This window comes from Akebia trifoliata, chromosome 16 (assembly GCF_017979445.1).
Source record: "Akebia trifoliata isolate Shusen 1 chromosome 16, ASM1797944v1, whole genome shotgun sequence".
In the NCBI taxonomy this organism is placed as follows: domain Eukaryota; kingdom Viridiplantae; phylum Streptophyta; class Magnoliopsida; order Ranunculales; family Lardizabalaceae; genus Akebia; species Akebia trifoliata.
The window spans coordinates 19,539,976-19,554,342 of record NC_141390.1 but is presented as its reverse complement, the minus strand read 5'-3'; the positions used below and the strand labels follow the sequence as shown (position 1 = coordinate 19,554,342).

General features: G+C 34.0%; 1 protein-coding gene and 1 pseudogene across 1 annotated transcript; both read left to right on the top strand.

Moving 5' to 3' along the window:
- Positions 1-2,238: 2,238 nt before the first annotated feature.
- LOC147382741 (dynamin-related protein 4C pseudogene) lies at positions 2,239-4,482 on the top strand (annotated as a pseudogene).
- Positions 4,483-6,933: 2,451 nt separating this feature from the next.
- LOC147382740 (uncharacterized) lies at positions 6,934-8,764 on the top strand. The gene is made up of 2 exons (XM_086427222.1): positions 6,934-6,943; positions 8,112-8,764. Exons 1-2 carry the CDS (start codon positions 6,934-6,936, stop codon positions 8,762-8,764), a joined length of 663 nt encoding a protein of 220 aa, XP_086283348.1.
- The last annotated feature ends 5,603 nt before the right edge of the window (positions 8,765-14,367 follow it).

Here is a 14,367-nt window from a genome sequence, read left to right as displayed (position 1 = left end):
ACTCCATTATCCTATTACAATACCATGGTAATCGCATATATGAATCTTTTGCTGCATCATGAATTTCGTTATTTGCAAATTCTTTTCCTCTCCATGCTTACTTATATGGTAAGTTAACAATATACCCTCAAAAAAAAAAAAACCTTTCATTATTTCTATAAGTGCATAAGCTGGTGTATCCTTAATTTTGTTACTCACAACACTGGCAACCAACTTCTTTAAGATCTTTAGCTCTGTAGTAACATTATCTTTTGCATTGTGTGTGTGCACACTCGTATACTTGTAATTTGTAAATCTATTTGTCATATTAATTTTACTAGTGAATATCACACTCCTTAACAGAGTATTTTACCTTAATACGTTCTTTGTTGTTCTTGATGAAAGAGTAGACAAATCGATAAGCAATAAAAAATTTCTTCAATGTCAATCGAAAATCTTCGCCCCTTCCAAATATTTGTCCTACACATTTAATTCCTTATTCCCATAGTGTGGACAACAATAGTTCTGTTCTCTCGATGATTTGATTTGAGCTATTTGCTATATTCATAGACATTTAATATAATATATGCAAGAAATAAAATGATATTTAATAAATGAAATCACCAATTGAAATGCAGTTGTTATGCAATTTGAAATCTCAATGACGCAATAATAATATTTTTATCAAAAAATAAATAAATAGTGAGAGTTCCATGCCTTCATCCAATATATAAAATCTTCAAGAAAATATAATAGAAGAAAAATATTGAATAAAAAATCAAAGAAAACCTGAAAATGAGGTCTTCCATTGAATTTCTTTTTTCTTTATGGGAGAAGAAAATATTGGATTAATAATCAAATAAAAAATCTGAAAATTAAAGTCTTCGTTTGAATTTATTTTTCTTATTGAAGATTAACTTATACAATCAATCAATAATATAGAATTCAGTTTTCTAATAGAAAAGATTCATGTAATCTTATATAATTTTATCAAGAAAAGAAGAAAAGTAGATATTCGATTATGAACACAATAATGCTCAAGAGTAGAAAAAAGAAGAATTCCTAATGTTGATAAAATTCATCTGAACTTGAAAAGAAAAAAATTTAATAAAAGTTGATCTGATTCAATAATCAAGAAAACATGCAAATGCAAGGTCAAAATATAAAGTTGATCGTCTTGGGTATTCTCATCTAGTTTTGTCTACTTGTAGTGACTTCAAATGTTAGTCAGAACATCATTTTTTTCCTACACCTTCACCCTACAACCATTGCACTTAATTAGGAATGTCATAGTAGATTTATAATATAACTTTCATGTCATAGTTGCTTACTAAGTTAGTAAGACAGGGTTTAACTCTTTAATATTGTAATATGAGTTGAGCCTACTCTCAGTGTGAAACACACTCTAACACCACTTTTTTTTTTAAATAATAAGAATGCAATAATTGATCTACCCATAAAGCTCTCTTTGTTTGAAGTTCAGTGGGCATGATGTCCTTTATTTGAGAACATGAGGCCGCGTCAACAAAAATCTAAGTATGAATCACTAATTTTTAATTACTTTTGTTTTTCTTTCAAGAAGTTCAGTTGTCCCTACTAATTAGCTCTGCCCATATTACCAACAAAGGAGGATATATATATATATATACCAAGATTAATGAAGTTTTTAGTTTTGTTGTTTTAATTTCAATGGAGATTGGAGAAGACATCTAGGAATCCATTTAGGTATTTTAGATTTTTAAAATACTAATTTAAGTGTTCTAATTAAAAGATGGTATTTTATGTATATTTTAACGATAATAAGATGAAAATTTCAAAAGACCTTCCAAAGGATGACGTTTTAAAAATAGGGTCTTTAAAAGTCTATATTCTGTAATGAGGAATCGTTTGGTTCGTATTTTGAAAAATGGGGTTACAAGAGTAATTTTCCCAATTCCTTACACGTGCCTTAAAACTAGACAGTAATTCGAATAGCTAACTTCTTAACCATCACGAAAACAAAACTCAAAAGTATTCTGATCACTAAAAGACATTCGAAAAGACTGAAACGTACTGCAGTGAAAACCAATCTCTACAAAACCTCGGTAAACGTAAGATTGGAGATAGCTAGCGACAAAGAAGTGGAGTTAACTAAGCATCAAAAAGAGATTTTCAAGTACTAGAATTCTCAACCTATCATATCAGGAAGCGTGGAAAATTCTTTAAAAGTTTCGAAATTGAAACCCACTACTTTAAGAATTATAAGAGTGATGCATGGTCGCTAACCTCGACCATTGTTTTTCATCCTCTAGCCTCATTTTAATTTTTTCCAACTCCAATGTTGAAGATAGATTTCCAAAACAGCGCTTCAACTTCTCTTCAACAGGGAATGGAGAAACTCGGTATCAGTAACTGCCTCATCAACAATGAAGAAACTCGGTTCCCAGAACTTTCAGCACCACTAATATCAAATTACAACGACCGTATCAGACCTCTACTCGATGCTGTCGACAAGCTTCGCCATCTCAAGATCACGCAAGAAGGTATACAGCTCCCAACAATTGTAGTTGTTGGTGACCAATCTTCCGGAAAATCAAGTGTTCTCGAGTCTTTGGCAGGCATAAGTCTCCCTAGAGGCCAAGGCATCTGCACTCGAGTTCCCCTCATAATGCGTCTTCAACATCACCAAACACAAGAACCAGAACTTCACTTGGAATATAATGGCAAAGTGGTCCCCACTGATGAAACCCATATATGTGAAGCAATTTCTTCAGCTACTGATGAGATAGCAGGTTATGGTAAGTGTATCTCTAACACCCCTTTAACTCTTGTTGTTAAAAAGAATGGAGTCCCTGATCTCACCATGGTTGATTTGCCTGGTATTACTAGAGTACCTGTTCATGGCCAACCTGAAGACATATATGAACAGATTTCTAGTATTATTATGGAGTATATAAGCCCTGAGGAGAGTATAATTCTCAATGTTTTATCAGCTACTGTTGATTTTCCAACTTGTGAGTCTATTAGGATGTCTCAGAAAGTTGATAAAACTGGTGAGAGGACCCTGGCTGTTGTTACTAAAGTTGATAAGTCTCCTGAAGAGTTACTTGATAAAGTTACTGCTGATGATGTTGGTATTGGACTTGGTTATGTCTGTGTGAGGAATCGTATTGGTGATGAGACATATGAAGAAGCAAGGGATGAGGAGGCAAAGCTGTTTGAATGTCACCCACTTTTGTCTCAAATTGATAAATCTATAGTGGGTATCTCTACTATGGCTCAAAAACTGGTGCAAATACAAGCAATTAGTATATCCAAATGCTTGCCAGATATTGTGATGAAGATTAACGAGAAGTTGGATCGGTATACGTCTGATCTAAACAAAATGCCTGAGAATTTGTCTTCCACTGCTGATGCTACTGCTGCTTTTATGAGGATTCTTAGATCTGAAATGGAGTCTCTGAAAAAAATCTTGATCAGAGGAGACTTTGAAGAGTATCCGGATGAAGAAAAAATGCACTGCACTGCTCGAATGGCAGAAATGCTCATTGATTACTCTCAAGATCTTCAGAAGTCCAACAAGGTCTCTAGTGACAACTTTTTAATGGAGGAAATTAAAGTCTTGGAGGAAACCAAATGTATTGGACTTCCAAATTTTCTTTCTCATGCAGCTTTTCTCACTCTCTTTAAAAGAAAAGTGAAAGAAATACAAGATACTCCTGTTCACTTTATTCAGAAGGTTTGGGGTTATATAGAAGATGTGGTTGTACGTGTGTTCGTGTCTCACTCTCAAAGCTATCCAGCACTTCAATCTTCTACCAGAAGGGCAGCACATAATCTAATAGCAAAGATGAGGGGCCATTCGATTGATCGAGTTAAGGAGATGGTCACCATGGAAAAGCTTGCAGATTATACTTGTAATCCGGAGTACACATCGACATGGAGTAATCTTATGGCATGCCGGGGATCCTTCTTTCAACGCCTCAATGATGCTAGAAAACCAAGTAAGATAGAACTTGAAGAGTTTGGAGAAGTTGAAGTTGGTCATCTTAGAGATCATCCTATGTTGTTAGAGCAAGCTTTCGACATGAAGATGAGACTAACTGCTTACTGGAAGATTGTTCTGAAAAGGTTGGTTGATTGTATGGCACTTCATATTCTGTTTAGTATTCAAAATCTGGTGAACAACGATATGGAGAGGGAGATCATCAATGAGTTGATGGGACCTTGCAATGGAGGTATTGAAAAGATGTTGGAGGAATCACCTTCTACTGCTACTAAGCGAGAGAAATTGAACAAGAGTATTTTGTTACTTAAGAACTCAAAGGAGGTGGTGTCCCAGATCATGGATCGAATTGCTGCTATCTAGGGGTTTTTATTTGCTGATTAACGCTTTTAGGTGATTCTTCTTGGTGTACTGATTAGGTTAGTGGTTGAACTAGTTAGGGTTCCGGTTGTTTAACTTTCTCTGTCATGTAGGTTGGTTTTTTACTGTTATGGACTTCGTTGTCAAAGTGTGCGGCTGGGGCTTTTATACTTGATAGGTTTGCTCTATCTGCACACACCGAGACGACTCTTATATCTTATGGGATTCATTTAGGGCTGTCAACGGATAGGTATTCGATCGGAAAGTGTTATATCCGAATTCGAATAAAAAAAAAAATAATATCATCCGAATTCGAATTCGAATCCGATCGGATATTCCTAACAAACATTCGAATTCGAATCCGAAAAACATATCGGATATCCAATCCGATAAAAAATCCTACAAAATACCGTCATCCTCAATCTGTCAGAGTTCGCACAGTCGAAACTCACAAATTTCTTCTGAAAAATCACTCCAACTGGTTCAGATCGGAGAGAGAGAGAATGTACCTAGATGCTCGCTGGTTGGAGAAGACGTGTTGGAATTCACACAATCGAAACTCACATTTTTTTCAAAAAATCATTCCAACTGGTTCAGATCGGAGAGAGATAGAGAGAGAGAGAGAGAGAGAGAGAGAGAGAGAGAATATGTACTTGATGGTCATCGGCCGGAGAAGACAGTGGTTACAGAATTCGATCAAAACCACCGTTATGTGTCTGGTTACGTCATCTGGTCGTCTGACTCTTCACGTTTGAAGGTGATTGAGAGAAGATAAAGTTTAAAAAATAAAATTTTGTTGTATGACACGAATACATAACACGATATATATATAGGTCCCGTTCAGCAACAAACATTTTGGCAAAACTTAGGTTAGAGGTTTTGGAATGAGCTGATTTTTGGTGAGGATGATCTCTACGGTGAGGAGATCATCCTCACCAAAAATAAGCCCATTCCAAAACTTCTAGCCCCAGTTTATAAGTTGAAAAATCGTGGATCGTTCATTTTTTGTAAATCATTTTTGATAGGGTTAGAAGTTTTAGAATGGGCTGATTTTTTGTGATGATGATCTCCTCACCGTAGAGATCATCCTCACCAAAAATCAGTCCATTCCAAAACCTCTAACCCATGTTTTGAAAAATGTTTTGCCAAAATGTTTGTTGATGAACATTTCCCATATATATATAATGTGGGTCCCGTTCAATGGCTAACTTTTTGGCAAAACATTTTTCAAAACATGAGTTAGAAGTTTTGGAATAGGCTGATTTTTGGTGAGGATGATCTCTACGGTGAGGAGATCATCATCACCAAAAATCAGCCCATTCCAAAACTTCTAACCCCATCAAAAATAATTTACAAAAAATCGACGGTCCACAATTTTTCAACTTGTAAACATGGGTTAGAAGTTTTGGAATGGGCTGATTTTTGGTGAGGATGATCTCCTCACTGTAGAGATCATCCTCACCAAAAATCAGCCCATTCCAAAACTTCTAACTCATGTTTTGAAAAATGTTTTGCCAAAAAGTTAGCCATTGAACGGGACCCATACATATAAAAAGTTAGCCATTGAATGCTACCATATATATATATATATATATATATATATAATATATATATATATATATATATATATATGGGTCGCGTTCAATGGCTAACTTTTTGGCAAATTATTTTTCAAAACATGAGTTATAAGTTTTGGAATGGGTTGATTTTTGGTGAGAATGATCTCTACGGTGAGGAGATTATCATCACCAAAAATCAGCCCATTCCAAAACTTCTAACCCCATCAAAAATAATTTACAAAAAATCGACGGTCCACAATTTTTCAACTTGTAAACATGGGTTAGAAGTTTTGGAATGGGCTGATTTTTGGTGAGGATGATCTCCTCACTGTAGAGATCATCCTCACAAAAACTCAGCCCATTCCAAAACTTCTAACTCATGTTTTGAAAAATGTTTTGCCAAAAAGTTAGCCATTGAACGCTATATATATATATATATATATATATATATATAGGTCAGGTTCAAGGGACATATGAGAAAACATATGTAAAAACAATTTAACATTAATAAAATTTCAAAATATAAGTTAGAAGTTTCGGATTTTGATGATTTTTTGTGAGGATGATCTCTATGATGGGAAGATCATCCGGAAAAAAAATCATTCCAATCTGAAAGTTCTAACTCCATTAAAAGTAATTTAGAATGTGGACCGTCGATTTTTTGTTAATTTTTGTCAATAATTTGTAAATTACTTTTGATGGATTTAGTATTAGATATATTTTCTGTCCCACATGGCACTTTTAGTCTTTTATAAAAAGAAGTTACTGATCTAATCTCTAGAATAGTGGTTACTAATAGTTAGAGAAGTAGTTTTCCTCTATCTATTAACTTCTAACTTTGATGGGAAGTGGAGTAGTAGTTACAAAAACTACATCAGCAGTTACTAAAGGAAATGAGTCCTCTCTCTACCCATTTTTAAGAGGCATTATACAATTTCCATCATTAGTGTGTAAATGCATATTTTCTTTTAAGAGAAAGGGTCAAGAGAGAGAAACTCATCTCCTGGAGAAATCCATATTTTCAGATTAACAATTAAATAAGAAATTGTTATGGATTCAGGTATGTTATTTATCTTTGTAAATCATATATGTTATTTAAATTGTATGTGAAAATCATGATAGTCAAGATCATAGAATACTTTTATTGATGAATTTAACTTACATGTGGTATCAGAGCCACAGGTTAAGACTTTCTTGATTTTCCATTATGATCTATTTGTTGGAATCAATTATTTGTGGAAGATTTCATATATATTTGATATGATTTAGTTTTGATTTTTTTTTTTTTTTCTTTTCCGCTGCGATTATTAAAGTTTTCCACAAAATAAAATCTCATTTATTCTATACCCAACGTGTTATCTATGGATTCTCATATATAAAACATGATGTTGTCGGTTGCTTTAATTAATTGAGCAAATCACATATTTTAGTACATTTTCTACTTTCCATTTTCAGCATGATGTTACATATCAATTTTATTTTATTTTTATTTTTATTTAATTGATAATATTGTTCATAATTTATTCTACAGTATAGAACACAACACACAAAATGTGTATCATTTATAAAAATCTAAATCATGTATGAAATTTATGAGTAACATTTCTTGTATTGATTTGTTATAATAATAATAATAATTATTATTATTATTTATAGTTTATTTGAACATGAAATTGCCACATATATGAAACTGTTTAAATGATGATATGATGTGATTGATGATAAATTATTTTACAAAGTGATTATTTCAACTTGAAATCCTATTTTATGAAATAGTTTGGTAATCACCAAAGTGATCCAACTAGAAAGTCATAGGTTTCAAGTTGTAGTTTGGATCTTAATACTCATATCCCAAGTATTAAGAAAATGACTTTGCAAATTTTGAATAGATATTTATATGTATCTTTAATCATGAGAATATTTTGGCTTGGCCCAAAGGTGCACCACTTTTCTTGTGATTAATATACTAAGGTAAAATAATTAATGTGTATCCTTAATTGAGAGTTGGAATCGGATACCCAAAGGTAACGGACCTATCGGATTATGGATATATTATTAATTATTATTATTATTATTTTTTTTAATAGGTGAAAAGGAATCACCATAATAGTTAAAAGTTTAATTTTTTGTATGTTGTAATTTTCATCCAAAGATGTGTTACAACAATACTATTTATTGTTTATTATTTAACTCAAAGCATTAATGTGTGAGCATATATTTACTTGCAGTTTCAATTCTTGTTTCGTTTCATTCACATGCTTCATCTGTTCTGATCTTTAATGGAGCAAATTTCTCAGACTGGTCTGAGCAAGTCCAGTTTCACCTAGGTGTACTGGATCATGATTTAGCACTTTGGACTGAGAAACCACCTACTATTACTGAAATTAGTAGTGCGGAAGAAAAAACTTTAAGTCATTCTTGGGAAAGATCGAACAGATTGAGCATTATGTTTATGCGAATGAGTATAGCGAACAACATTAAATCAACACTTTCTGTACCTGACACTGCTAGGGAATTTTTTAAAACTATGGAAGAACGTTTTCGTTCAGCTAACAAGTCTCTTGCTGGGACATTAATGGTTAAACTCACCACCATGAAGTTTGATGGTACTCGTGGGATGCATGAGCACATCCTTGAGATGTCAAATCTAGCTGTTAAACTGAAAGCTCTTAGGATGAATGTGGATGAGTCTTTTCTTGTTCAATTTATTCTGAATTCCTTACCTCTTCAATATGGGCCATTTCAAATTCATTACAACACTATTAAAGACAAGTGGAATGTAAATGAATTGGCTAATATGCTTGTTCAAGAAAAGACAAGGCTTAAACAACAAGGACATCATTCAGTTCACCTTATAAGTAAAGGAACTAGTAAGAACTAGAAGAAAGCTAAGAAGGGCAAAATGACAGAACCACCTAAAATCAATGGGCCTCCTCAAGGTATAGAGGCTCATCAGAGGGGACAAAACAGTATCAAAGTGTTAGGCATCCCATCCTCTTCACCAAAGGTGATTACCTTGCTTGGCCATTTTATTTTGTAAAAATTAAGAAAATAAATACTAAAAATGCATGAGAATACATGACAAGGGTGGTGTGTGCATTAGAGTGAGATGTCCCATTTTCAAAGGATTTTTATTTCAAAGTAACATTAAGGGCATCCTATGGAAAAGAATGACCTATGTAGTCACATTACATTTATGCATATAAATGTAGGTTTGAGCTTTTAGAAAAACTCAATGATGGAGTTCCCTTGAAGCCACAACCTTGATACATGTATGCATGACTAGAAACTAAGTGTTTCACCCCACCAAGAAGGTGACACATTTCTTCACCATTGTCATGCATAGGTGAGTGTGTGCATTATGTACAATATGATGCATGATTTTAAGGTAAAAATGGGCTTCAACCCCCATCCTTTCGATCGAACCATGGTCCAATCTACCGGGGATGGGAGAGGGTGTACATTACATCTTAGAGATTTCTAAAAATAAAAGAAGAGAGGGTTAGAAGAAAAGAATGTAAAATTTGAAATAAATAAACTACATCTTAAACCCCACCTTGTCTCTTGATGAACTTGAACCTTGAAAGATAGATTTGAGAGTTGAATGAGATGGTTGAGGGTTGAGTGAGTTGAAGTTTAGAAGATGAAAGAGTGAGTAGAAATTTTGGTAGAGTTTTAGGTTGAGAGATGGGGGCTTGAGAGCATGAATTGTTCTTAGAAAATGATGGTATTTATAGAGTTTTTGGAGAACTTTTGGGGATAAAGTGGTCTAACCCTAAAAATAAAGAGAATGGACACAAAGTTTAGGTTAATTCTTTTTGGATATTTCATTTATATGAGGGCAAAGATGACATTTGTGAAGAAATCCTAAAAACATTCTTGGATCCTTGATTTTTTGGTAAATAGAGGTGAGAGAACAAAAGTACTTTTGGAAGGGTGAATAGGGGAATGACATGTGTAAATGTGGAATGGTAGGTAAAAAATAGATCTTGATTTATTTGTAAATAACACATAAAGTAAGAGGTGGAAGTATATTTTTGAAATGAACCAATGGGAGAACAAAAGTACTTTTGGGAGGGTGAATAGGAGAATGACATGTGTAAAGATGGAATGGTAGGTAAAAAGTAGATCTTGGTTTATTTGGAAATAACACATAAAACAAGGGTGGAAGTATATTTTTGAAATGGACCAATGGGAGAACAAAAGTACTTTTGGGAGGGTGAGTAGGAGAATGACATGTGTAAAGGTGAAGTGGTTGGTGGAAAGTAGACATTTGTTCATTTGTAAATAACACATAAAGCAAGGATGAAAGTATAATTTTGAAATTGACTAATGGGAGAACTCCATGTATGTACTTGAAGATTCCCACATTTTGAGGGTATGATTGGAAGTTCCCTCAACTTTATGAATTATTACTAAAGATCAAAGTATCTTTTTAGTTTAACCAACCTTTTTAGGAAAGGTATTCTTGAATTTTCACAAGGGGGAGTTGACTCTCCAATTAGGTGATGCATTGGGTATTGAGGGTTTATGGGAGATCAACATGTGTCATCTTTTGAAGGGGTGTGAGAGAATGGACTTGGAATGGGCTTGGTGTTAACTTGGGTTATGGACTTTGGGCTTTGAGAGTGGGCTAAAAGAATGGACTTGAATTTGGGTTAAAAGATGGACCTTATCTTGGGCTTAGATTGGTTTTAGGATATGAACTTGAGTTAGGTTGAAGAATGGATATGGATTTAGATTGAGTCATGGAAGTGAGTAGAATTGGATTGGATTAGGGACAAGGTATGGGCATGCAAAAATAATATGAGATGATGTATATATGCATGTGTGCATGAATAATGATGCCAAGTGGCAATGTGGACCCGTTGAGAGGCTTAAGTCTTAAATTGAAATCAATTTGAAGAAACATGAATTTTCCTAATGGGTTCGTGCAAATTAGGGTGTCTACATCATATATCCAAAGAAAGAATGGAGATATTAGTAAAAGATGGGATTTTGCCTAACCTAGATTTTACTGATCTCGATGTATGTATGGATTGTATTAGGAGAAAACAAACCAAACATATAAAGAAAGGTGCTACAAGAAGTGGAGAACTTCTTGAAATTGTCCATACAAACATTTGTGGGCCTTTTGACTCGCCATCTTTTGATTAAGAAAAATATTTTATCACTTTTATTGATGATTTTTCACGTTATTGTTATATCTATTTATTGCATGAAAAATCTCAAGTAGTGAAATGCCCTAGAGGTATACATTGTTGAGGTTGAAAGGCAATTAGATAAAAAGGTGAAAATTATCAGATCAGATAGAGGTGGTGAATATTATGGAAGATATGATGGATTGGGTCAACACCCTGGCCCATTTGCTAAACTCCTAGAAAAGCATGGTATATGTGCACAATACAATATGCTAGGTACGCCTCAGCAGAATGGAGTGGCTGAAAGGCGTAATCGTACATTGATGGATATGGTTAGGAGTATGTTAAGTAATTCATCTTTACCCATTTCATTATGGATAGAAGCCCTTAAGACCGTTGTTTATTTGTTAAATAGGGTTTCTACTAAAGCAGTTCCAAAGACTCCTTTTGAACTGTGGACAAGAAGGAAGCCAAGTTTGAGGCACCTACACGTTTGGGGTTGCCCAGCGAAAGCTAGGATATATAATCCACATGAAAAGAAATTGAATTTCAAAACCATTAGTGGTTACTTTATTGGCTATCCAATGAAATCCAAAGGGTATAGGTTTTATTGTCCTAATCATAGTACGAAGATTGTTGAAACGGGTAATGTCAGATTCATTGAGAATGGTGAAATCAGTGGGAGTAATCAATTACAAAAAATAAATATTCAAGAAGTAAGGGTGCAAGTCTCACTACCCATAACTTCTAAAGAAATTGTTGTTCCTACAATTGCAGAATCATCTGACAATGTTGAACAACAAATTATTGATCAATCACTCCCCAATGAGATTATCACTAATGAACCAATTATGGAAGAACCACAAGAATCAACATTAAGGTCTCAAAGAGAACGAAAACCTATTATTTCTGATGATTATGTGGTTTATTTACAAGAATCTGATTATGATATTGGGACTAGTAAAGACCTGGTTTCATTTTCACAAGCCATTAGCTGTAATGATTCTGATAAATGGATTGATGCCATGAATGATGAATTGAAATCAATGGATCAAAACAAAGTCTGGGAACTTGTCGAATTGCCTGAAGGATATAAAACAGTTGGTTGTAAATGGGTCTTTAAGATCAAACGCGACTCAAAAGGTAATATCGAACGACATAAAGCCAGACTTGTGGCCAAAGGTTTCACTCAGAAAGGAGGTATTGATTATAAGGAAACCTTCTCTCCTATATCAAAGAAGGATTCACTTAGAATTATTATAGCTTTAGTCGCTCATTTTGATTTAGAGCTACACGAAATGGATGTGAAAACTGCTTTTCTGAATGGGAGTTTAAAAGAAAATGTTTATATGAATCAACCTGAAGGTTTCTCCATAAAGAGAAAAGAACACATGGTTTGCAAATTAAATAAGTCAATATATGGACTTAAACAAGCTTCTAGACAGTAGTATCTTAAATTCAATGATACTATTACTTCCTTCGGATTTAAGGAAAACACCATTGATCGGTATATATACTTGAAGGTTAGTGGGAGCAAGTTTATATTTTTGATTTTATATGTTGATGATATATTGCTTGCCAGTAGTGATCTTGGTTTATTGTACACAACTAAGAAATTTATCTCTGAGAATTTTGAAATGAAAGATATGGGTGAGGCAACTTACCGTGATTGGAATATAAATATTTCGTGATCGCTCACGTGGTTTGTTAGGGTTGTCTCAAAACCGATATATTGAAACAATCTTAGAGAGATTTGGTATGGAGAACTGTTCAGCTAGTGTTGCCCCAATTCAAAAAGGGGATAAATTTAGTCTCATGCAATGTCCACAGAATGAATGGGAACGTAAACAAATGGAAAGAATTCCTTATGCTTCTGCTGTAGGAAGTTTGATGTATGCACAAACTTGCATCAGGCCAGACATTAGTTTTGTAGTTGGTATGTTGGGCAGATACCAAAGTAATCTTAGAATGGATTATTGGAGAGTTGCAAAGAAAGTGATGAGGTACTCAAGAGGAACAAAAGATTACATGCTTACTTTTAAGAAGTCTGATAATTTGGAGGTGATTGGCTACACTGATTCAGACTTTGCTGGATGTATTGATAGTAGAAAATCAACTTTTGGTTATGTATATCTGTTGGCTGGAGCAGCAATTTCATGGAAAAGTGCTAAACAGACTACTATTGCTGCATCCAAAATGGAAGCTGAATTTGTGGCATATATATATATATATATATATATATACATATAGGCATTACAACTCAACGTTTTACCACCAAACTGACACACTGTGAATCAGAAAAGTAAACACTTACCCTCTTATTGACCGGATAAAATTAAAGATCATGCTAATGGTCATAATGGATCTTGACACGTACAAAAAAATCACTAACAAAATCCTATAGACCTGATTAATAATAATAAACTACATCTTGCAACAATAAAGGAAATTGAATAAATAATTCCTAAAGACTAGAACAAGAATAACAGACCCACATGATGATATTTTCAACAATCCTTCTCTTAAATTGATGTTTTCAAACACTCAGTTTAATACATATCAACAGCCAAATACCCTCTGATCATGATCTTTCAAAGTGCAGACACCAAGTAACTTCCTCAACTTCTAAAACGCAAGTAATTTGAGGGGTTTGGTAAATATGTCAGCAACTTGGTCTTCACTTCTACAATAACGAGATCAATAGTTCCATCTTTTGTGAGGTTTCTTAAGAAATGATATGTAATATCAATATGCTTGCTTCTTCCGTGAAAAACAGGGTTCTTGGAAAGTTTAATTGTTGAACTATTGTCACAATAAAGTAGAGTGAGTTCTTGTTGTTTGAAGTACAGCTGCTCAAGAATTTTCCTCAACCAAATGGCTTGATAAGCACATGCAATTGAAGCTACAAGCTTTGTTTCAGTTGTTGATAAAGTGACAATCGGTTGCTTCTTTGAACTCCATGAAACAGCTACTGAACCCATCATGAATACATAGTCAGACGTACTCTTTCTATCATCAAGATCACCTGTATAGTCACTACCAGTAAAACCAAATAAATCTGATTTTTCACCCTTATTGTAGAACAACCCATATTCAATGGTTCCTTGCAAGTATCAAAAAATCCTTTTAGCAACTAAAAGATGCATCTTCTTTGGGCATTCCATGTATCTACTAATGAGACTTACGGCATGCATAATATCAGGCCTTGTGACAGTCAAATACATCAAGCTTCCCACAATTTGCTTGTAAAGGTGTTGTCAACTCTCTTTCCTTTAGGATCTTTGATGAGCTTCAAACTCACTTCAGATAGCGTGCTAACAGAATTGCAGTTCCTCATTTGAAA